This window comes from Phoca vitulina, unplaced genomic scaffold (genome assembly GCF_004348235.1).
Source record: "Phoca vitulina isolate PV1807 unplaced genomic scaffold, GSC_HSeal_1.0 scaffold53, whole genome shotgun sequence".
Taxonomy (NCBI): Eukaryota; Metazoa; Chordata; class Mammalia; order Carnivora; family Phocidae; genus Phoca; species Phoca vitulina.
In genome coordinates this window covers 4,335,051-4,358,820 of record NW_022589756.1, presented here as the reverse complement: position 1 = coordinate 4,358,820, position 23,770 = coordinate 4,335,051, and the positions used below count along the sequence as shown (strand labels likewise).

At 36.6% G+C, this 23,770-nt stretch overlaps 1 protein-coding gene across 1 annotated transcript in view; it reads right to left on the bottom strand.

Annotated features, from left to right (window-relative positions):
- Nucleotides 1-3,142: 3,142 nt before the first annotated feature.
- Nucleotides 3,143-23,770, bottom strand: part of ADAM28 (ADAM metallopeptidase domain 28) — a 92,427-nt gene continuing 71,799 nt past the window's right edge. Inside the window, exons 17-25 of the mRNA XM_032389019.1 lie at nt 22,526-22,628; nt 20,238-20,397; nt 19,450-19,530; nt 19,067-19,145; nt 7,847-7,955; nt 6,640-6,718; nt 5,559-5,624; nt 3,714-3,776; nt 3,143-3,163 (exon numbers count right to left, since the gene is read on the bottom strand). Coding sequence (XP_032244910.1) covers nt 3,143-3,163; nt 3,714-3,776; nt 5,559-5,624; nt 6,640-6,718; nt 7,847-7,955; nt 19,067-19,145; nt 19,450-19,530; nt 20,238-20,397; nt 22,526-22,628 — 761 coding nt within the window. The remainder of the gene's footprint in view (nt 3,164-3,713; nt 3,777-5,558; nt 5,625-6,639; nt 6,719-7,846; nt 7,956-19,066; nt 19,146-19,449; nt 19,531-20,237; nt 20,398-22,525; nt 22,629-23,770) is intronic.

The following is a 23,770-nucleotide window of genomic DNA, read 5'->3' as shown; positions in this document are numbered from 1 at the left end:
GGCAAATGGATGTGAGAGAAAACATGATATATGAAAAGACGGGATATCAGAAATCTCAAGAGGATAATTGATACTTTTCAAAAAGAGAGGATAAATGAAAGAGAATATAAAGAGAGAAAGAAAGGAAAAAAAGTTTTGAGATGGTGGAATTCCTGTTAAAGATAGTGATTAATTCTACCTAAACCTGTCTGGAATATTCGAAACATTTGATCTCTACTCCTTTGTAGTATTTATCTATTGCTGCATAACAAATTTCTCCAAACCATAGCAGCTTAAAAGAACACATATTTATTTTCTCATAGTTTCTGTTTTTGTAGAATCTGGGCAAATCTTAGCTGAGTTTTCTGCTTCAGTTTCTCTCATGAGGTAGCCACTGAGGTCCAAGTGGGTTGGAAGTTGCTCCCCAGCTCATTCAGTGCTTGTTGGCAGAATTAGTCCCTTGAGTGTTGTTGGGCTGACAGGCTCAGTTCCCTGCTAGCTGTCACTCAGAGGCCCTTGATTCTTTACCATTTAGCTGTCATTATTACTCACTTAAATCGTATAGCTCCACCCTTTCCATAATTTCTGATTACAGCTAAAACTTGCTTTCTTTTTCACTCATACTTCACACAACTTTGTCATTTCATGCAAAGTTAAAAGCATTTTCAAATATCATAAAAAGGTGCTAAGGAGTATTTAGAGAAACCATATGGTATACCAGTCATAGAGTACCTGAAAAAGACCATAATTTAATTTATTATTTTAAAGCAGAGAAAGTAAAAATAACTAATTATAAAAGCAACCTTTGTTGTATACCTGAGGTTTTAAATGTCATATTGTGGAATTCCTTCAAAGTTGGTAAGTGGCAGATCTAATTTGGAAACAGGACTGTGAAATCAAAGTCTTTGCTTTAAACTGTCTAAATTGTTCTACAGTTCAGCTCAGTAGGAAACTCTGTAGGGCTTGGGTTCAAAGTCTTAGGATAAGAGAATAATTTCTCCATCATTGTCCTCCAGTTGTCTGTCCTCATAAGGAGCTCTGAGGCCTCTACATCAGAGACCTAGTGCCATCATTTCAGAATTTACAGGAAGGTTCCTCTGATAGCTTTATTTCTAGCTTGGGTCATGTGGTTGCCAGTTAAAGATTCATAGGTTAAAGATTCCATTTTATCAATATTAAGAATGAGACAGGGACAGGAATTAAAACAAAAACCAAAAAAACAAAGAAAGAAAACAAACAATAGAGCAAAGAACTATAGGTTTGTCATAAGTAAGACTGTGGCCTTGTGGGAAATAGGGATTTATTTCCGGTTAGGGCAAGGTCTTCTGAAACCTAACCCCACAGATAAAGCTATAGTTTTTAATGTGTTCTTGAGTAAACTCCCACGTGGAAAGAAAGGCTGCTAGGAGAGATTTGACAGATGGACTCTGGGTATGCTGGGGATTGAGCTTAAATAGAAACTCACACTAAAAGGGGAAATGAACTTCTTGCAGATAAAGTCCCCCATGGAAAAGAACGGGTATGGGGCCAGGTCAATGGTGGAAATGGGTAAAGCAGGCCAAGTATAAAAAATAAACAAAAATCGTGGTGATGATGAAGTGGTCCTAATTGCACACATGGAAAGCATGTACCCTAATAATGGAAGCAGCAACTTTATTAGTTAGGATGATTTCTGTAGCAAATAAGAAAACCCAACTTGAAATGGCTTAAACAATAAGGAAATTTTATTGATCGCATAATAGGAAATCCCAGCAAAGTTTAGGGTAACTCCGGCAGTTATTAATCTACCCATTCAATGACATCTTTAAGAGACCAGGTTTTATTATATCAGCCTTGACCTCATAATCACAACATGGTTGCAACACTACCAGATAGGCTATCCAGATCCCAACATGCAGAAGAAGGGAAAGGATACCTTTTGTGAAAATTTCCCAACATATCTCTTCTCTTGTCTCATTGGTTAAAAAAAAAAGAGGGAGAGTCATACACTTACCAAATCAATCACTAGTAAAGGAAATAAGATTATTATGACTGATTTAAAATGATAGAGATTTAACCTGGAGATGGAGTCAGGTTTGCCTTTTTCTAAAATATGGACAACTGAATAAAACTGGTGTTCTGAAAATAAGGAGGAAGAAGGTTATTTGGAAGGCAACCAAAAATGTTTATTCCAACATCAGTCAACGAAGCTGATGGTTGCTATGGGCAATGTGACTCCAGTGCTGCCAAACCATTTGATTACTTTTACAAAGCTGGAAATCTGGATGTTTATGCAAGATCTCCCAATTTTTAAATATTGACAGTAAATTCAAAACATTTTAAAATACTTTATGACCAAAATCATCCCGGCCAAATAAATTAAATCTGTAGTCCAGATATGTCTGGCAAGCTACCAGTTGACAGCCTCTGGTTTATGCTATTAATTTATGTAAATAAAACTTTCTCTACTTAGAAAGTAAAGTTCACTTTAAGCTTGCCGGTAACTGAATTGTACAAATTTTTGTGAAAAATATTTAATTAATAAAGTTTTATTCACTTGTAGCAAACTTCAAATGACACAGCTAATAAGGATTGCAAAAGATAATGTAGGAAAAAGATGTTATATAAATCAGAGATTGTTTACATAATTTTGTTCTTACAGTTCTAATTTGACAGGTTTATGGTTAAAACAGTCAAGATGCTGCTAGTCATCTAATGAGAAACATATGATTTTCTTCCATCCCTCCCAGTTTCCTGTGATTTCCTGGGGATTTTTTTGTTTCTTTGTTTTAATTAGAGGGTAAATTACTTCTTACTAAATGAGAAAATCAAGATGTTCAAAATATTTGAGGAAATATTAGTCAACGTCATAGTAAGAAAAGGAGGGTTGTCTAAGAAAGTCACCTAATTAGAGATTTCAGATCCACAGCTGTTTGTTTAGAGTCCTCTTCTTTCCCATGAGTATGGAAGATAGAAATTGTAAATTCATACAAAGATTCTCAAGAGTGTCTCTCTTGAAAATTTTTGTTTAGTCTCCTCAAAGTACAACATGAATCAAGATATGTTAACATCTTGAGTATCAAGAGCAAATAATAAGGAGGAAGTAAGTATATTTCTCTTCCATCCAGATTATCCAATCTTCCAAGTAGATCATTACCCCACCCATCCTTGCTTAGTTGATGCTTCAGACTTCTGGATTGGAACCCTGAAAAAGACAAAGTTCTTAAATGATCTATTTAATTCTAAAACTTAGATATTCTATAACTTTGAACTATTAAGAAGTTAAAGTAAATTCTGTGTAGTCACACTTCCTATTTTATAGATCATTTGATATACCGCAGTGAAGGAGTGCAAACATGGGAAGGCAGGAAAAGAATGTGAGAAAAACACCACACTGGGATCCAAATGTCCATCTGACTAATTGGTGTAATATGGAGAAGGTGAGGGATCAAGAGAAGAGTTATGAGACACTGGGGGATTATCCTATGGGAGATGTTTTCTATCTCACTTCCCTGGGGAATATTTCTGAGAAAATAAAGAATATTGGGATCATCATCACTTTCTAGCTAAAACCCCTCCATCTTCTTCCTCTTGGTTTTGACCACACTAGGAAGGAAGACATATCTCTGCTCCCACCCTATAATCATACAGATACTGTTCTTAGTGAACATCTTCTAGGAAGACACAATTAGAACTTCTCTCCTTGACAGTGGGAGTGTGACAAGATTATAGTCGTTTGCCTATGGATCTCTTACCTTAGGTGTTGACATTATTTTATCCTTAAAAACAGTAGAGGGAAGTACTTTTGTGGCATTATGCTATATTAGAGACAAAAATAATAGTAGGTCATTAGAAATGCTATTCTTTCCCAATCCTAGGCATATTTATTTCCTTATTTAAATCATCCCTTACCTCCCCATCACTCTAGTTCAAATTTCAACCACTTACCCAATGGATCTTTCTCCTACTTCAACTACTCTGAGTCCATTCATTTTCCCCTTTACCACATTCTTTTCATAGGTATCACATACTTTGGCACAAAAAAATATGTGAGGGATTAAGCGCTCTATACACATATGACTTGTTTTCACAGTAAAAATGTAAACATTCTTGAAAAAGTGACTTTAATTTTAGTTCTTTCTCATTTACCCACAACAGAGTACCAAGTATGAAGAAACATGCTCAGTAATTACTGAGTGAATGAATTCTACCTTTTACTTCTTAAGTGCCTAACTTTTATTCCAGGTTTGCCTACATATGGTCTGTTTTTCATATCCCACCTTCTATAGAAAACTGTAGCTAATATAGGCCTTATTCTATCTATATTAAATTAAAAAGTAAAATATATGATAAAATTTTATATTCTCCAAAATAAGCATCTAGAAAGGAGACTGTTTATCTCCTAGAGCAAAACTATTTGCCATTTCTTGATGATTATGTAACAGAACTATTTTTAATAATAAAAACTATTTATCATTTCTTGATGATTATGTAACAGAAATATTTTTAATAATAAAAAATTAATACCCATACTAATTTATAGATAGTAAGTAGGCCTTGCTTTCTCAGATAAACCTATGTGCTACAATATCTCAGGTTGGCCTAGGGAGCATGTATCGTGAGAAAGAATCTATAGATTTAGAGACACTACCCACATGGGGCACAAAAGACATTTAAAAAATTATTAGTGACAAGAAGAAGAAGAATGTAGCAGGAGGGGAAGAATGAAGGGGGGGAAATCGGAGGGGGAGAAGAACCATGAGAGACAATGGACTCTGAAAAACAAACTGAGGGTTCTAGAGGGGAGGGGGTTGGGAGGATGGGTTAGCCTGGTGATGGGTATTGAGGAGGGCACGTTCTGCATGGAGCACTGGGTGTTATGCACAAACAATGAATCATGGAACACTATATCTAAAACTAATGATGTAATGTATGGGGATTAACATAACAATAAAAAATTTAAATAAAAAAAAATATATAGTGGAAAAAAAAAATTATTAGTGACTACCTGATACTTACAAGGAAAGAAGAAGATGACACAGATGTAGGAATCGGTGGTGGTGGAAAATCTGGCTTTGTAATTAGCTAATGAAAAGTAAAATAAAATTAATTCAAAGATGGGGCCTTGAAAACAGATGTGCTTAATGGAAAGGCTTAAATCATTTTCAGAAATGGAGAACTATGATCCTACCCATGAAAATAGTTTAAATCTGTAAGTTCAAGTGTTTTCATTTAGGCATATATATATATATTACATATATATATATAATATATATATATACAATTCAGAAATAAGGCCAGTGCCAATAGACGGATGATGGAGATGCCACTCCATGAAGCAGATTGGTACTCTTCTTGTAATAAGTTACCAGCTTTTCAGACCCAGTAATTCAGATTAAGGGGTTAAACATAGGTAGGTTAAACCTTCTCACATTTTGCATTTTAAAAAGTTTTGCCGGGAAATCTGTATTTTATATTAATATTCACAAAGATTTTAACATTCTTCTGAGGAAATAATTGGGTATTGTGGATTATCTCTCTTACTAGTATTTCCTTGAGATTTGATTGGAAGTGCTATTTAAGAGAAGTTGCTAACTCACGAAAGAAGCTGGAGGCTCATTGCTCTCTACCGGCAGATCAGGTTCATGGAGCTTCATCTGACTCATCTAAAAAAAAAGAAAATAATAATATTTTTAAATGAAATGATCAGTTTCCTAAGTTCAACTTCCAAATAAGCAGTCCTTTCAAGAGATGGGAGATCAGAATTGCAATGACACCAAGAAATAGGATGGGAAATCACAGCGGTCCAGGGACTGCATTCTGCTGTATCCAGAGCTGTCAGAGATAGGTACGTCTCCATCAAAAACATTATTGCCAATGACATTACCATTAGCCAATCTCTGCTAAAACTTCTAAACTTGCAGGACACAGCTAGGGCTTTAAGGGTTATACATATCACATGTATACATGTATTGTCATACAAATACACATATTATTGTCTTAATTGGGACATTTGCAAAAGGAAAAAGGAATCAACTTAGAGTCAGAGAGAAAGAGAGACAGAAGGAAGAAGAGAGAGAGAGAAGAGAGGAGGGAGGGGGACAGAGAGGGGAAGAGAGATGGAGGAGGGTCAGGGGAGGGAGAGAGAGGGAGAGAAAGAGAGAGACATCTGGACTCTGCTCTCCTTGTTCTCTTTATTTTCTTTGCATTTGTGAACCTCAACAAAGCAGCCTCTGCATTTTAGGAAGACACTTTTGCACTTTAAAAAAAAAGCAAAGGAGGGGGGCCTGGGTGGCTCAGTCGGTTAAGCATCTGTCTTCAGCTCAGGTCATGATCCTAGGGTACTGGGATCAAGCCCCATGTCAGACTCGCTGCTCAGTGGGGGGTCTGCTTCTCCCTCTGTCCCTCCCCCTGCTGTGCTCTCTGCCTCTCTCTCTCTCTCTCTCTTGCTCACTCTTTCTCTCTCAAATAAATAAATAAAATCTTAAAAAAAAAAACGCAAAGGAGAATTTTCCAAATGTGTAGTTAGAGAGTCCCAAATTCTAGCTACATACTAACTAGTGGACTGGATTTGTAAAACACTGCTGAGTAGGAAAGACAGATAGGTAGGTGGTCAGGACAAGACAATGAAAGAATCACAAACTGGCGTCCAAGGCAAACACACTATAAACTATGGTTCACCTCTTGGGGCTGAACATCCTTCACCGTCTGTGGGTTCCTCCTCTGTCTGCGAGGCCTGGAGCCAGTAGTAAACAGTGGCCTGTATATGAAAGCATATCATATAAAAGGACTTAACATTTCCTTCACCATGATGAGGACACTCGAAAGGAGCTTGATAATTTTCTTTGCCCATTGTGTCATCTTTGGTCGTTGACTGGGCTTTCTTCTGCTCTCTAGGATATTCTTAAGGCCTCCTGGTCCTGGAATTCATAATCACCACCACTAATTTTCTTCTAGATTCTCTACAGAGCCTTGATTCCTAATAATGATGGTGTTGAATCAGTGTTTATTTAAATCACTATCTCATTTAATTAATGATTTATTTTATTCATTCAATATTTAGGAAACCCATTATATGTGAATAAGTCAGTCTTTAACAAAGGCTAGAAAGATAACTGTACTGTCAAGACCATGTTTGAAAGATTAACCAATGTAGGTGCAAATCAAGATTCCAACAACTTAAGTGGTAAGACTTCGAACATATTTGTTAACCTCTGAGCCTTTGTTTCCACTTAAGAATAAGTGTGAAGTGCCTGATTTTGCAAGACTGTTGTTAAGGACTAATATAAAATACCTTTTCATCTATAAAATGGAAATAATAGTTACTACCTCACAACATTCTTGTGAAGATTAGAGATAATGAATTATAAAAAGACTCAGCATAGCACTCGTCATAAAGATAATGACCAATAAATGTTACATAGTGTATTCTTTTTTTTTTTTTAAAGATTTTATTTATTTATTCATGAGAGACAGAGAGAGAGAGGCAGAGGGAGAAGCAGGCTCCCAAGGAGCAGAGAGCCCGATGCGGGACTCGATCCCAGGACCCTGGGATCATGACCTGAGCCGAAGGCAGACGCTTAACCATCTGAGCCACCCAGGCGCCCTACATAGTGTATTCTTATAATGGGTGTAAAATCTTTACTAATGAGAGTTATTATAACATTTTATTAATTATAAATACAGTAATCAACATAAAAACAATACATGTATTGCTGTGACGGATTTCCCAGTAAAACTGATACCCAGCCTCTGGTCCAAGAGAAATGTATCTGTACTTATTTCTGAGTATTTGTAGTAAACTACTTAAATTTGAGAATTTGGGTCATATCCTTGAATTTAAAATAAATTAGAGGTCAAAAGTCCCCAAAGCAAGATAGAAGGCTACCTCTGAACTTCCTTCTGCTTTCCTCTGGTGCTTTCATGCCAGATTACTATAGCAACCACCACAGATATGACGGCCACAGGGAACAGCACCCCAACCACAATGGAGAAGTCTGCAACAAAGAGAACCCAGACCTGTTAAGGGTATGAGAAATTCACAAATATGCATCACTCTAGTCCTTATTTCTTCATTGATCACAAACTCCATTCTACCCTTTCCTCCAAAGAACACACATTCCCTGGAAAATCTCTCATAGTCAGTAAAATGAAAATGCATTTTGATCATGAGTGTTGTAGTATTATGTAGATAGAGGAAGTAAGGGGAAAATCCATATAAAACATTGCATATGAAGTAGGTAAAGCATCATACTACTGAGAATCCTTAGAAGGGATGATGTTTGTAACAACTGGAAAGTGTTAGGCTGGGAGTTTAAAGAGAATAGGAAGTGAGGAGGATGGAAGAAAAGGAGTGAAACATTTTTAAAATTTGGCCTTGGCATCAAACAAAGAAAAAGAAATTGAAGCCTTGTGATCATATTCCTGTCAGCAGCAAATGAGGAGTGGAGACATGAAGAAGATAGAGGCACAGGTGAGTGTTTTACCGGTGTTTGCTCCATCTCGGAATTATTACAGACAGAAAAGAAATTATGTGACCCTGTGAGTTGCAGACCAATTTGAACAAATTTCCTGTGTCTATATGGTATTTTCTCTTTTAACTGCTCATTGAAGTAATGAGTGTAACTTCAATCTTTTGCTATGTCAAATATTAATTTCTCTTATAATAATCTGAAATTTTAGAGACCAGGAGGTACAAGCTTGAAGAGCAGTGAGAACAACTACTGCTTTCTCATTAGAGATCAGCAAGGCAATAATAAGATTAATTTTGGTATGATGCAGGAAAAGTTCCCAAGTATGAACATGCATACATGCAGATAGAGGCAGATATGTCAGAAGTAGAATTCTAAGATAATAACAACATCTAAACTTTCCACCCCTCCATAACAATTCCTATCCAAAAAGCCAAAGGAAATAAAATTCTGAGGCATTTCAGTTGAATATAGCATAGATAGATTCAGAATGAAAAAGAAAATATACTGGCACTAAAATAGTTACAATTTCAGAAGAGCAACATGGTATCAGAGGAAATAAAGAGGAAATTGACTGGACTTCACAAACACCCCTATTTGAAAGGACAAGGTCTGCAGAGAAAGTTGAGGTATAAGACAGATGGGGAATATTGATAGGAAGGAGGTATGCAGTTCAACATGGAAATAATTGAAGAGAAAGTATGCTCTTCTGTTTCTGGTAACAGTGGTCTGGGAAATTCTGACCAACTCTCCCACTAAAAGCAACTAAGACATTTTTGCCAAAAAAAAAAAAAATAGGGGAAAACTAATTTTAAGAAAGACCAAATAAATGGATAGATATTTCATGTCAATGATTAGGAAATCAATATTTATTTTACTTATTTTAAGATTTTATCTATTTGTTAGAGAGAGAGAGAGCACAAGAAGGTGGAGTGGCAGGCAGAGGGAGAAGCGGGATCCCTGCTGAGCAAGGAGCTGATGTGGGACTCGATCCCAGGACCCCAGGATCATGACCTGAGCCGAAGGCATACGCTTAACAGACTGAGCCACCCAGGCGCCCCCTTTTTTTTTTTTTTTAATTTTTTAAAAGATTTTATCTATTTGTTAGAGAAACAGAGAGAGAGAGAGGGAAATCAATAGTTTTTATTTAAAGATTTATTTATTTATTTGAGAGAGAGAGAGGGCAGGGGGGAGGGGAGAGAGAGAGAGAATCTCAAGCAGACTCTCTGCTGAGTGCAGAGCCCAACACGGAACTCCATCTCATGACCCTGAGATCATGACCTGAGCTGAAATCAAGAGTCAGACACTTCACTAACTGAGCCACCCAGGCGCCCCAGGAATTCAATATTTTTTATATATACTCATTCTCCCAAGTAAATCATAGATGTGGTTTATGTTAAATGTAAATCCTAACAGGAATTATGTGTATAAATTGAGAATCTGATTATAAAATATATGTAAAAGTACAAAAAGCTAATAACCAAATCATTCTTTTTTTTTTTTTTTTACGATTTTATTTATTTGCGAGAGAGAGAATGAGAGACAGAGAGCATGAGAGGGAGGAGGGTCAGAGGGAGAAGCAGACTCCCTACTGAGCAGAGAGCCCGATGCGGGACTCAATCCCGGGACTCCAGGATCATGACCTGAGCCGAAGGCAGTCGCTTAACCAACTGAGCCACCCAGGCGCCTTAACCAAATCATTCTTAAAGAAGAACAAAGTTAAAGAACAGCCTATATCAAAATTATTCTAAAGACACAGTTTAAAAAAGTGTCATACTAGCACAAAGGACAGTCAAATAGGACCACCAGAAAAGAATAGATATCCCAGAAAGACACATATGTGAACACTTGCATTTGGGAAGGATGATCTATCATATGAATGATGATGTGACAATTGGGCATCTATCTGGGATGAAAATGAAATTAAACATTTGTATCATACACAAAAGATTTTCAGATAGATTATAGACCTAAATTTGAAAAGACAATACCAGAATGCTTTTAGAAGACAATATACAGATATATATTCATAACTTCAGGGTAGGGAATATTTCCTTAGAAAAGGACACACAAAGGAAAAAAAAAACTAACCATCAAGAGAATGATTAAAAAATTGACTACATTGAAATTAAAATCTTCCATTAACCACATGATATCATGAAGAGAGTGAGAAAACACAGGAGGGAAGTTCTTTCAACATATATAACTGAAAATAGCTTATATCAAAAATATATTAAAACATATGTAAGTTAATTAAAGGGTGAGTGAGGGGAGACAACTCAATAGAAATACAAACAAAAAGGCTTGAACAAATACTTCACAGAAAAGAATATCCAAGTGGCCCCCAAATAAGGAAAGATTCTTTTATTATTATTATTAGTTATAAAAAGCAAATTAAGGGACACCCGGGTGGCTCAGTTGGTTAAGTGTCTGCCTTCGGCTCAGGTCATGATGCCAGGGTCCTGGGATCCAGCTCCGCATCAGGCTCCCTGCTCAGCGGAGAGCCTGCTTCTCCCTATGCCTGCCGCACCCACAGCTGGTGCTCTTGCACTCTCTCTCTCCCTCTCTCACTCTCCCTCTCTCTCTGGTAAATAAATAAATAAAATCTTTAAGAAAAAAAAAGAAACCAAATTAAAACCCCAATGTGCTATCACTACTAACTTACCAGAAGGAATAAAATTTGCTATCTGCGAGTGTCAAAGGGCTTAAAGTTGTATAACAATAGGAACTTGTATTCACTGCTGTTAGGAGTGTGAAATTGTGCAGCCACTCTGGAAACAGTTTGGTATGATCTAGTTAAATTAGACTTGAATGACAATATTTATAGAAACTTTTTCTCAAAATAGTCCTGAAATATCCATAAAAGCAGTAAAAAAAAAAAAAAAAAGGAAACACATACACACAACATTATACCAATATATGACAAAATTGTGATATTATGCACAATAGCAAAAATAAACTAATTCCATCCATAAGAATATGGATGATCTTGAAAACATAATATAGAGAAAAGAAGACTATGAGTACCAATAATTTTGTATATATATATATACACACACATACACACACATACACATATACAGTTAAAAACAGAACCTACTGATTAGGAATGTGTATTTGGAAAGGAAGACCATGAAGAAAAGTAACAAAATGTTTATAATAAAAGACACATTAATGATTAACCCTTAGAGAGAGAGAGGACATTAGGACAGGGATGAAGCCAAGGGATAATATGCCTGGGCTGCTAGCAATGCTCTGTTTCTTGGCCCAGACTGTAGTGTATGAATGTTCATTTTGTAATTTATATTATATATATATATATGTTATATTATAAATGTATACAAACAATGCATGTAATATATCTATTTATATGTTTTTCTGTATAAATTTTACAAAAAATTGTTTTAATTAAGGAAGCTTGAAAACCTGTGGTTATGTATGGCCATACTAGAGAGCAGGGATCTTAACCTTTTATGTGCCACAGATCATTTTGGAAATCTGATAAGGCCTATAAACCCTTTCTCTGAATGCTTTTAAATGCATAGGACTAAAAGGAAGCCAATTATGTCAGAATACAGTTGTCAAAATATTATAAAGGAATTTATGATATAGTTACATATATGCTTCTTTTTTAACCCCTAAATTATAAGACCTAACAGTGGATTAATAGCCACTATAATTTCAAACTAGAAACACACATATAGGACATTTAAGGATTTATGCAGCAACTGCAATGTGATGTAAAAATGTGTAATTTCTATTGGTGACACAGTCATGAGAATTAATACCACTGTGGCTTGTTTCCTTACATCCCTGTAATTGTAGAAAATTCTAAATTTTAGTTAGAGTTCAGTGAAAATAGAAATGTAATTTTTCTCATTCAAGTTTTGATTATAAGCCTGGATTTCATGAATACTATCTGTTGCGGTCTGTCCTTTTGGTGACAGGACACCTTACTGCATTTTCCCCAGTCTGGTGGAGGTTTTCCTCGATGGTTGGGTCAGAAATAGTGCCACAAATGGGACCAAACTCACCAACACAGTGTCCAGAAACAAAAAGAAAACCTGATGGATGAAGCTGAATCCTGACACAGTGGCTTTAACAAGTAGAACAAGTTATTCAGAGAAAAACGTCCCCTATCTGTATCCTGAACCACTCCAGTTGCCTCCTTGATCCCCTTAAGATATAAATCTGATGTCACATAATGCATATTTCCATCACCAGTCCTTTGATTTAAAGTTTTCAAGAAATACTTTAACAATTTGTGTTGGAATTGATTCTTCTTTATTGGAGGATAAGTAATTAAGGGGGAAAGAACATAAAAACATTAAAAGATTAGGTTTAAAATAATATGTGGAAGTAGAATAGATATAGAATATATGCTTTCAGAAAAAAAATTAGAATCAAAGTAAATTTAAGGTGGCATCTGCTTGGTACTCTCAATAAAATGAAAATAGATTGTTAAAGAAGATACAAAATAAGAGAAGACAATAGAGTGGTATGAAAGAGGTTTAAAGAAACATAAAAATGCCACTGACCATTTTAGAATGTCATTATAACTAATAAATAGGAGGGTTGACATTGCCAAAAATTCACTCTATGATACAGAAAATAATTTTGAGAGACTTTCCCCAAAATAACAGGAGATAGACAATGACAAAAAAGGATAACAAGAAAGCCACACAATCAAGATATTTGATACAAATAATTTATATTTCTGAATTAGAAACCAGAGAAGTGGAACAGAATCAATTTTAATATCTGTAATAACAGAATCATTCCTTGTACTGAAGACAGAATCAAATCCTCAGTTTGAAAGACCTCACTCACTAACAATCAAAATAATTAAAAGAAAACAACATCCAGGCATGGCATGATGATTAGTTTTCATATAGTAGCAATTCTTTTGTTGTTGTTGTTGTTGTTGTTTTTATTATTATGTTATGTTAATCACCATACATCATTAGTTTTCGATGTAGTGTTCCATGATCCATTGTTTGCGTATAACACCCAGTGCTCCATTCAGTACGCGCCCTCTTTGATACCCATCACCAGGCTAACCCATCCCCCAACCCCCCTCCCCCCTAGAACGCTCAGTTTGTTTTTCAGAGTCCATAGTCTGTCATGGTTTGTCTCCCCCTCCGATTCCCCCTCTTCATTTTTCCCTTCCTGCTATCTTCTTCTTTTTTTTTTTTTTAACATATAATGTATTATTTGTTTCAGAGTCTAAGAACACTTAAGGGAAAATAAACTAGTGATTTTTAAAGGGTTATTTCACAACAACAACAAGCAAAATCAGGGTAGCCTCGGTTTTTGAACATTAAATATCAGTATCTACTTCTTGAGAGAGTCATGAAATTAAAACGGTGAGTCAAAAGATCTAATCCAATCCAATCTATTCATGTTTTTTATTTAGCAGTGAAAATAAATCCTTATAAATGCAACATAGAAAGTTTCATGCAAAAAGAAAGAAGAAATGACTAATGGAAGTGATTTAGCAAATCAAGATATTATAAAAAAAAACAGAGTTCAAAAAGAGGGAAGTAATATTTTAAAAGGATTTTTAGTGAGTGTTTAAACCATTAAAGAATTCTCTAAATAAGTAGTTGATTGATGTTTATGTGTCTATTCCCCTACCATATCCAAATACCAGATAACACAACCTAAGTAGCATATGTGCATGTGTTTGCTTGTCTATATAAATGTAATAATATATTTAATATTTAAATATATATGTAATAAAATCATAGAGCACTAGAAAAATAGTAAAGAACTTTTAGAAATTTCAGAAAGAAAGTAAAGGGATTTAAGCAGACAGAAACAGAATAAATTATAGTCCAAGCATCAGAAGTAAATGCTATTCTTTCTTGGGAAGTTTAGCAAAGAACCAACAAATTTTTTTTAATTTAATTTAATTTTATTATGTTACTCATCATACAATACATCATTAGTTTTTGATGTAGTGATCCATGATTCGTTTTTGTATAACACTCAGTTCTCCATGCAGTACATGCCCTCCTTAATACCCATCACCAACAAATTTTTTTTTACCAGTACATAAATTTATTTATTTATTTTTATTTTTTTATTTTTTAAAAATTTTTTATTGTTCTGTTAATCACCATACATTACATCATTAGTTTTAGATGTAGTGTTCCATGATTCATTGTTTGTGCATAACACCCAGTGCTCCATGCAGAATGTGCCCTCTTTAATACCCATCACCAGGCTAACCCATCCTCCCACCCCCCTCCTCTCTAGAACCCTCAGTTTGTTTTTCAGAGTCCATCGTCTCTCATGGTTTGTCCCCCCCTCGGATTTCCCCCCCTTCATTCATCCCCTCCTGCTACTTTCTTTTTTTTTTTTTCTTAACATATATTGCATTATTTGTTTCAGAGGTACAGATCTGAGGTTCAACAGTCTTGCACAATTCACAGCGTTTACCAGAGCACATACCCTCCCCAGTGTCTATCAGCCAGTCACCCCATCCCTCCCATCCCACCCCCCACTCCAGCAACCCTCAGTTTGTTTCCTGAGATTAAGAATTCCTCATATCAGTGAGGTCATATGATGCATGTCTTTCTATTTTTGACTTATTTCGCTCAGCATAATACCCTGCAGTTCCAACCACGTCGTTGCAAATGGCAAGATCTCATTCCTTTTGATGGCTACATAATATTCCATTGTATATATATACCACTTCTTCTTTATCCATTTATCTGTCGATGGACATCTTGGCTCTTTCCATAGTTTGGCTATTGTGGACATTGCTGCTATAAACATTGGGGTGCACGTACCCCTTCGGATCCCTACATTTGTATCTTTGGGGTAAATACCCAGTAGTGCAATTGCTGGATTGTAGGGTAGCTCTATTTTCAACTTTTTGAGGAACCTCCATACTGTTTTCCAGAGTGGCTGCACCAGCTTGCATTCCCACCAACAGTGTAGGAGGGTTCCCCTTTCTCCGCATCCCCGCCAACATCTGTCATTTCCTGACTTGTTAATTTTAGCCATTCTGACTGGTGTGAGGTGGTATCTCATTGAGGTTTTGATTTGGATTTCCCTGATGCCGAGTGATGTTGAGTACTTTTTCATGTGTCTGTTGGCCATTTGGATGTCTTCTTTGGAAAAATGTCTGTTCATGTCTTCTGCCCATTTCTTGATTTGATTCTTTGTTCTTTGGGTGTTGAGTTTGATAAGTTCTTTATAGATTTTGGATACTAGCCCTTTATCTGATATGTCATTTGCAAATATCTTCTCCCATTCTGTCGGTTGTCTTTTGGTTTTGTTGACTGTTTCTTTTGCTGTGCGAAAGCTTTTTATCTTGATGAAGTCCCAATAGTTCATTTTTGCCCTTGCTTCCCTTGCCTTTGGCAATGTTTCTAGGAAGAAGTTGTTGTGGCTGAGGTTGAAGAGGTTGCTGCCTGTGTTCTCCTTTAGGATGTTGATGGACTCCTGTCTCACACTGAGGTCTTTCAACCCTTTTCAGTCTATTTTTGTGTGTGGTGTAAGGAAATGGCCCAGTTTCATTCTTCTGCATGTGGCTGTCCAATTTTCCCAACACCATTTGTTGAAGAGACTGTCTTTTTTCCATTGGACATTCTTTCCTGCTTTGTCAAAGATGAGTTGACCATAGAGTTGAGGGTCCATTTCTGGGCTCTCTATTCTGTTCCATTGATCTATGTGTCTGTTTTTGTGCCAGTACCATACTGTCTTGATGATGACAGCTTTGTAATAGAGCTGGAAGTCCAGAATTGTGATGCCACCAGCTTTGCATTTCTTTTTCAACATTCCTCTGGCTTTTCGGGGTCTTTTGTGGTTCCATACAAATTTTAGGATTATTTGTTCCATTTCTTTGAAAAAAGTGGATGGTATTTTGATGGGGATTGCATTGAATGTGTAGATTGCTCCAGGTAGCATTGACATCTTCACAATATTTGTTCTTCCAATCCATGAGCATGGAACGTTTTTCCATTTCTTTGTGTCTTCCTCAATTTCTTTCATGAGTATTTTATAGTTTTCTGAGTACAGATCCTTTGCCTCTTTGGTTAGATTTATTCCTAGGTATCTTATGGTTTTGGGTGCAATTGTAAATGGGATCGACTCCTTCATTTCTCTTTCTTCTGTCTTGTTGTTGGTGTATAGGAATGCCACTGATTTCTTTGCATTGATTTTATATCCTGTCACTTGACTCAATTCCTCTATGAGTTCTAGCAGTTTTGGGGTGGAGTCTTTTGGGTTTTCCACATAAAGCATCAGATCATCTGCAAAGAGTGAGAGTTTGACTTCTTCTTTGCCAATTTGGATGCCTTTGATTTCTTTTTGTTGTCTGATTGTTGTGGCTAGGACTTCTAATACTCTGTTGAATAGCAGTGGTGATAGTGGACATCCCTGCCACGTTCCTGACCTTAGGGGGAAAGCTCTCAGTTTTTCCCCATTGAGAATGATATTCACTGTGGGTTTTTCATAGATGGCTTTTATGATATTGAGGTATGTACCCTCTATCCCTCTATCCCTATACTCTGAAGAGTTTTGATCAAGAAAGGATGCTGTACTTTGTCAAATGCTTTTTCTGCATCTATTGAGAGGATCATATGATTCTTGTTCTTTCTTTTTTTAATGTATTATATCACGTTGATTGATTTGCGGATGTTGAACCAACCTTGCAGCCCAGGGATAAATCCCACTCGGTCGTGGTGAATAATCCTTTTAATGTACTGTTGGATCCTATTGGCTAGTATTTTGGGGAGAATTTTTGCATCCATGTTCATCAGGGATATTGGTCTGTAATTCTCCTTTTTGATGGGGTCTTTGTCTGGTTTTGGGATCAAGGTAATGCTGGCCTCATAAAATGAGTTTGGAAGTTTTCCTTCCATTTCTATTTTTTGGAACAGTTTCAGAAGAATAGGTATTAATTCTTCTTGAAATTTTGGTAGAATTCCCCTGGGAAGCCATCTGGCCCTGGGCTTTTGTTTGTTGGGAGATTTTTGATGACTGCTTCAATTTCCTTAGTGGTTCTAGGTCTGTTCAGGTTTTCTATTTCTTCCTGGTTCAGTTTTGGTAGTTCATACATCTCTAGGAATGCATCCATTTCTTCCAGGTTATCTAATTTGCTGGCATAGAGTTGCTCATAATAAGTTCTTATAATTGTTTGTATTTCTTTGGTGTTGGTTGTGATCTCTCCTCTTTCATTCATGATTTTGTTGATTTGGGTCCTTTCTCTTTTCTTTTTGATAAGTCTGGCCAGGGGTTTATCAATCTTGTTAATTCTTTCAAAGAACCAGCTCCTAGTTTCATTGATCTGTTATTTTGGTTTCTATTTCATTGATTTCTGCTCTGATCTTTCTTATTTCTCTTCTCCTGCTGGGTTTAGGCTTTATTTGCTGTTCTTTCTCCAGCTCCTTTAGGTGTAGGGTCATCACCAACAAATTTTTAAAAAAATAGCCCAGGGATGCCTGAGTCATTCAGTCAGTTAAGTGTCAGACTCTTGATTTCAGCTCAGGTCATGATCTCAGGGTTGTAAAATCGAGCCCTGCCTCAGGCTCCACATTCAGCATGGAGTCTGCTTGAGATTCTCTCTCTCCCTCTCCTCCTGCCCATCTCCCCCCTCTAAAAAATAATAAATAAAAATAAATCTTTAAAAAATAGCCCAAACATCAGAAGTAGATGCTATTCTTTCTTGGGAAGCCTACAGAGAATCTTAACTTGAGACAGATGGTTTGTTCAGGTCCAACCCCATCTGCATCCTTATCCCCATCCCTTGTGTATAAAGAACAATAGTGAAGACAAAGACTCAAGAACTGCTCTCTAGAAGCAATGGGGGATGCAAGGGCCTGAGGAGCAGAACAGAGGCTAACTGCAGATACCCACAGTAGATGAGACAGAAGGGAGGATCAAGGAAAGAGTGCTGAGGGAAAGCAGTTCTCTCAGGAAGTAAATGCATTGAGGAGCTCTCTTCTGGGCAAATTACTCCTCACCATGGCGACTGGAGGTGAGGATCCCCACCCTGGCTGCTTCCCACCCTGATGGCCTGGACGGAGGCCTATCTATCTACTGATAGAGCTCACAGCCAGATCTCCCATCCGGAGAAGTATGGGTAGTTACAACAAGTACACAAGCATGCAAAGAAAACTGATGAAAGCCACCTGAAGTCAACCTAATCCCGCCCTCAGCTAAGGGTCCCATATCCTGAAGAAAAATAGCACAATAAGAGACAGGGTGAAAAACAAATCAATCAAACTCAAAAGAAATAGAGATGATTCAAAGAACAGAATTGAACCTACAAAAATAATCCACGCCATATTCTTAGAGAATTTTATGAGAATATTGTACCTATACATTAAGTCAAAGCTCCTACAAAAATAGAACAATCATAAAACAAGAACATTGGGAAATTAAAATTAAGATTACAAATATAAAATTTGAGGAAATTTTTTGTATGTATAATAAAAGCATAAGATTGTGGAAAATATGATTAAAAAGTTGTTAGAGACCTTGAAGGTTAATATTGTAGATTCAATATTTATGGAATGAACAAGAATTCCAAGAGGAGAGAAAAGTGCAATGAAATCGTATGTAATATGAAATAAAAGCTTAGAAGAGCAATTTTTTCAGGTTAGACATGTAATGTTACTTACGGAAAACCACTGAGGAGTCATCACAATCAGGAGGGGCCCATCCTTCTTTACACTGACACTGGAGCTCGTGGTCACACACCTAGAGAAGCAGTGATCCTGTTAGTTGCCACACTAGGCTGACCACGAACCCAAGGGCCCTATTCATGAGAAACTAACCCCAACTCTGCAGCCTTTCAGCTATCTACATAATGTATGAATCCATCATAGGAATGTCAATACCAGGTTCTTAGAAGAAATTTTTTTCATTGAACCAAACTACTGAGCATTAAGGCAAACTTAATAATTTTAATCACTTAATGCTGAAATATTACTTTAGTATCATTAAGACTGACCTAAAATTACAAAAGATTCAGCAAGCTTGGGGAAACATTTTCAAAACTTACAGCGTGTCCTTTGCACTTGGAGGAGCAATTGGTTGATTTGTAGGCTCTTTCGATATCTACACATTCTGCATTAATGCAAACCTGAAAGTGATGTGAAAAACATCAAGCTGACATCAATACCCAAAGGCTTCAGCTCTGCAAACTGCTGACTCTTTGGAATTTAATCTTCTATTATTAGCCATGATTATTGTTATCAAACTTACCTTTTTATTAGGGAAATCACAGCATTCTTTTGGAAATAAGAAGATGAAGCTAGATAATTTTTATAAAAAAAGTTTGGAAAGTCCTCTAAAGAATATTTCCTTACTTCACTTTATTCCTCATGGGTCATTCCCTTAATCCACCTCTTCAGTCAATACCTGAGACTGATACTTAGCACTGAGCTAAGCATTGTGCATGATACAAGGCACCCATTCCAAACAAAAATATTATGGAAAACATGTTAATATCACATCATCTGCAATATTACAATACCTATCATTTGTGTAAAAATAAATGGTATTGTTATTATTCTCTTTATTATTATCAGGGTGGCTATCATTTATCGAGAACCTACTGATTTGGGGACAATAAAATTTACCAAGATTTAATAACCTAGTACTAAGCACATAATAGTTACTTATTAAATAGTATTGGAGGGATGAATTCACGTATGCATAAATGAATGGGATTAAGTATTGCTTTGAAAACTGTGCCCCATGAAACATAGAGAGTCCTTGAGAAGCAAACAAACAAACAAAAAACAAGACAAGAGAACATTTTGATTAAAAGCTACATTTTCAACTTACCTTCTTGTTTCCACACTTAGTTCCATTGGCTACCATGCCTATTTCTTGACTGTTGTCTTCAGGATCAAATGTTTTACATGTCAGGAAAGTTACTATATGTCCTCTCCAGGGCAAATTATCTGACCCACCTTGACAGAACAACTTCCCACACATGGCATCACTGAGGAAAAGCCAAATTTGTTGCAGTTGAAATACCAGGATCCAAATTATAGTCCTATGCAGTTCTAAATTAGCTCCCTGGCTATCAGTATTTAACTAATCGTATTTCTCCCCGTAGTAGAGACTCCTAGTTCTCCCTTTATGTCAAATTTCCCCTTATTCTTCAGTAATAGAACCACAAAACATTAGCAAGGCACATTATTGCTCAAAAACAAAACACACATTTCCCAGATTCCTAGACAGCTAATTTTGGCCAAATGCCTAGTTCTGGCCAATGGGAAAGAAGCAGAATTTTATGTGTAAATCCTTGCAGACGGCGTTACATGAAGGAGTATGTCCTACTTCTCATTTTTTTCTCTTTTTGGCTTATTGGAATGCAATGGCTGTAGCTGCAGAAGCCATGATAGGCCAAGAGAAACACCTGGGAATGAAGGTCATGCTCGAGATATAAGGAGGATAGACTTCTAACATCATGGAGGGCACATAGACAGTTTCTATTTTGTTTCAGCTAAAGTTACTTTTTTATTTTCATGAATTTCAGCAGAATAATTCTCCCAACTATAGCTGTGTCTACATTAGGCTGAGCCTTGGGTGACACTCCAAAGCATCATGTGGGGTTACTGAAAGAACTGTCTCCCTGCAAATAAAGATGAAACAGCTCAGCACTCGGTAAAGCCATTCACTAATGCCAAGGTGAATAAAGTCAGGGCCAATAAAATTGGAGTCAATTGCTTTATGCGGAATTCAGAGGAGGGCTGTGAAAAACTACTCTGAGAGGGACAGAATCAGATTCTCCTGATGTTTCTGGTGGCGGTTAGCAAATATGACTGAGGAGTGGGGAAAGGCACACATTCTTTCCAAACCTGAAGAGGTGTTTTTCTTGAGTCACTTAGGTAGAGCTTTATAAGGAAGGCCTACTTTCAGGTCTACTCTCCACTACAGCCAATGACCATTCAGGTCTACTCCACTACAGCCAATGACCATTCAGGTCTACTCTCCACTACAGCCAATGACTATTCAGGTCTGCTCTCCACTACAGCCAATGACTATTCAGAAGTGACTAGGAGGTCAGCCTGTGAAAGAATGACATGTTTGTGCCTCTAGTTGCAGAAATGATCCAGGGATCATACAGTCATTTAGGACAATGTGTGCGCATGCTACAGAAGGAAGTGGAACCACCTTACGCTCTTTCCCGCTCGCTACCTCTCGAACTACATATTGGCTCCCAGAAAACATACACATTGCTTTTTACATAACTGTTTTCCCTTTTGAATCTGCCCTGATTTCTTATAAAGGAGAGGCCATGGAATATTATTATCCTTTAGGCTCAGACTCTCCAAAGGATGACACTATGTCCAAAATATAGTTTGGTAAGTATCATCTGGAAAAACCACTGTTTAATAGAAAAACTTTGAGAAATGTTAATCTTGTTCAGTCTCTTGTTATACATTACTTAGTATGTGTGAAATTTGGAGAAGGTACTAAGTTTAATCTATTATAATTTGAATTTTAAAAGTCACCTTAAAATTGTAGAACCAAAAAAATCTTATACAAAAATCTCAAGTCCATTGTTCATGATATTCTAGAAATTTTTTTTTCTAGAATATGCACACAAAAAGTAAAACAAGTTCTCCAGGTGAATTGTCAATCTTTTCTCTTACTGTATTTTTTTCTTTCTGTAATGCCATGGCAAGCTTACATAAAACTATACAAGCATTGTATTGGTTATTTCTCTGAGTAGATAAATATTTCTACTCCTAGAATCGTAATGAAACACCTAGATGGAAAAGTGCCTAAGTTATATTGAAAAATCCATGTATAGACTTCCATCCAGGCCCATTCACTGCTGCTGCATGTTCCATCCACACATTCACTCAATTTCACGATGACTGTACTTGATGTCCTCCAAAGCACCCACCATGAGGGACTGGAAAAAAGAATTCATTTCTTATTCGTCTTTTAACTTAGTGCCTAGTCTAAAACACAGCACATAATAGTCAGTGAATGCTGACCAAATGAATGATGTCCAAATTAACTTTTGCTTTAATTGGAATAAATCAGAACATGTGTCTGGAAGTGAATGATTTCTCTAGTCTGAGGAGCAGGAAGGTTCAAACAAGGCCACTCACCTTGCTTTGCAGGGAATGCGTGTGTCGTCCACTTTGCGACAGTACCCATACTTTGACCCACCTTCATTCCTGCCGTAACACGATTTGTCTGCAACCTTGGTCCCTGAAACCAGGCATGGTGAGTAGGGACATATTAGAAAAGAAAAAGTGATAAGATACTCAATGCTACAAAGGATTAATGAAATATAAAAGTAATGAAATATATAGCATGAGAAGTACTATTCTGGCATAATCTCATTGGACATTGTCAGAAATATAGGCTGCAATAGTTTGTTATTGAGAAAGCTGGCTAGAAATTAAAATAATCCTTTAGGGGTGCCTGGGTGGCTCAGTCGGTTAAACATGGGACTCTTGATTTTGGTTCAGGTCATGATCTCAGGGTTGTGAGATCGAGCCCTGGAACAGGCTCCTCACTCAGCTTGGAGTCTGCTTAAGATTCTTCCCCTCTCCCTCTGCCCCTCTCCCCCTCACGTACTCTATCTAAATAAATAAATAAAATCTTTTTAAAAATACAATAAAATAACCCTTCAAATATTTCAATTTTGAATAATGGGCATCTAAATATTTGGAAATGTGGTTGATTTGCTGAAGATTAAAAAAAGTCCATCTAAATATGAAGACTTAGCTAGGAGAGCCACAATCATTATATTAACATTTCACAGGCAGACACTGGGATGCTCTTCTGCTAATACTTGCTATGTCACAATTTCTTGCTATGCTTAGTCAAACTTCTGCTTTGTGCAGGCACGGCAATAGGCACCACATATTTAATTTCTCAGGCAATCTTCCTTAGATCCTCATCAGATGAGCAATAGAATACAGTGGTTAAGAGTTCAGGAGCTAAGTTGCAGCTGTGTGACCTTGGCCAAGTGCCTTAACCTCTTGGTTTATCTGTAAACCTGAATCATTTTAAATGAATTTCATGTTTCAATGTCCAAGATGATAAAATAAGCTTTATTATCATATTTTCTTAATTATTTGATCTTAGTAACATTTATAGGCTCCTTATTATTATAATAAAATATCTACACTGAAAATATTGGTTAGGCATGAATAATAAGGAAAAAGCATATTCCTAATCCCAAACTTCAGAGTTATTATGGCTAATATTGTAGAAAGTATCATTCATACACCTGGTACCACGCTGCTTCCCAAATAACAGTATACTTGTGCTTTCCCCAGGCACTAAATATTAAGCAGTTTCATAGCTGTAAAAGCTGCATTGAAGAAATACTATATAACTTA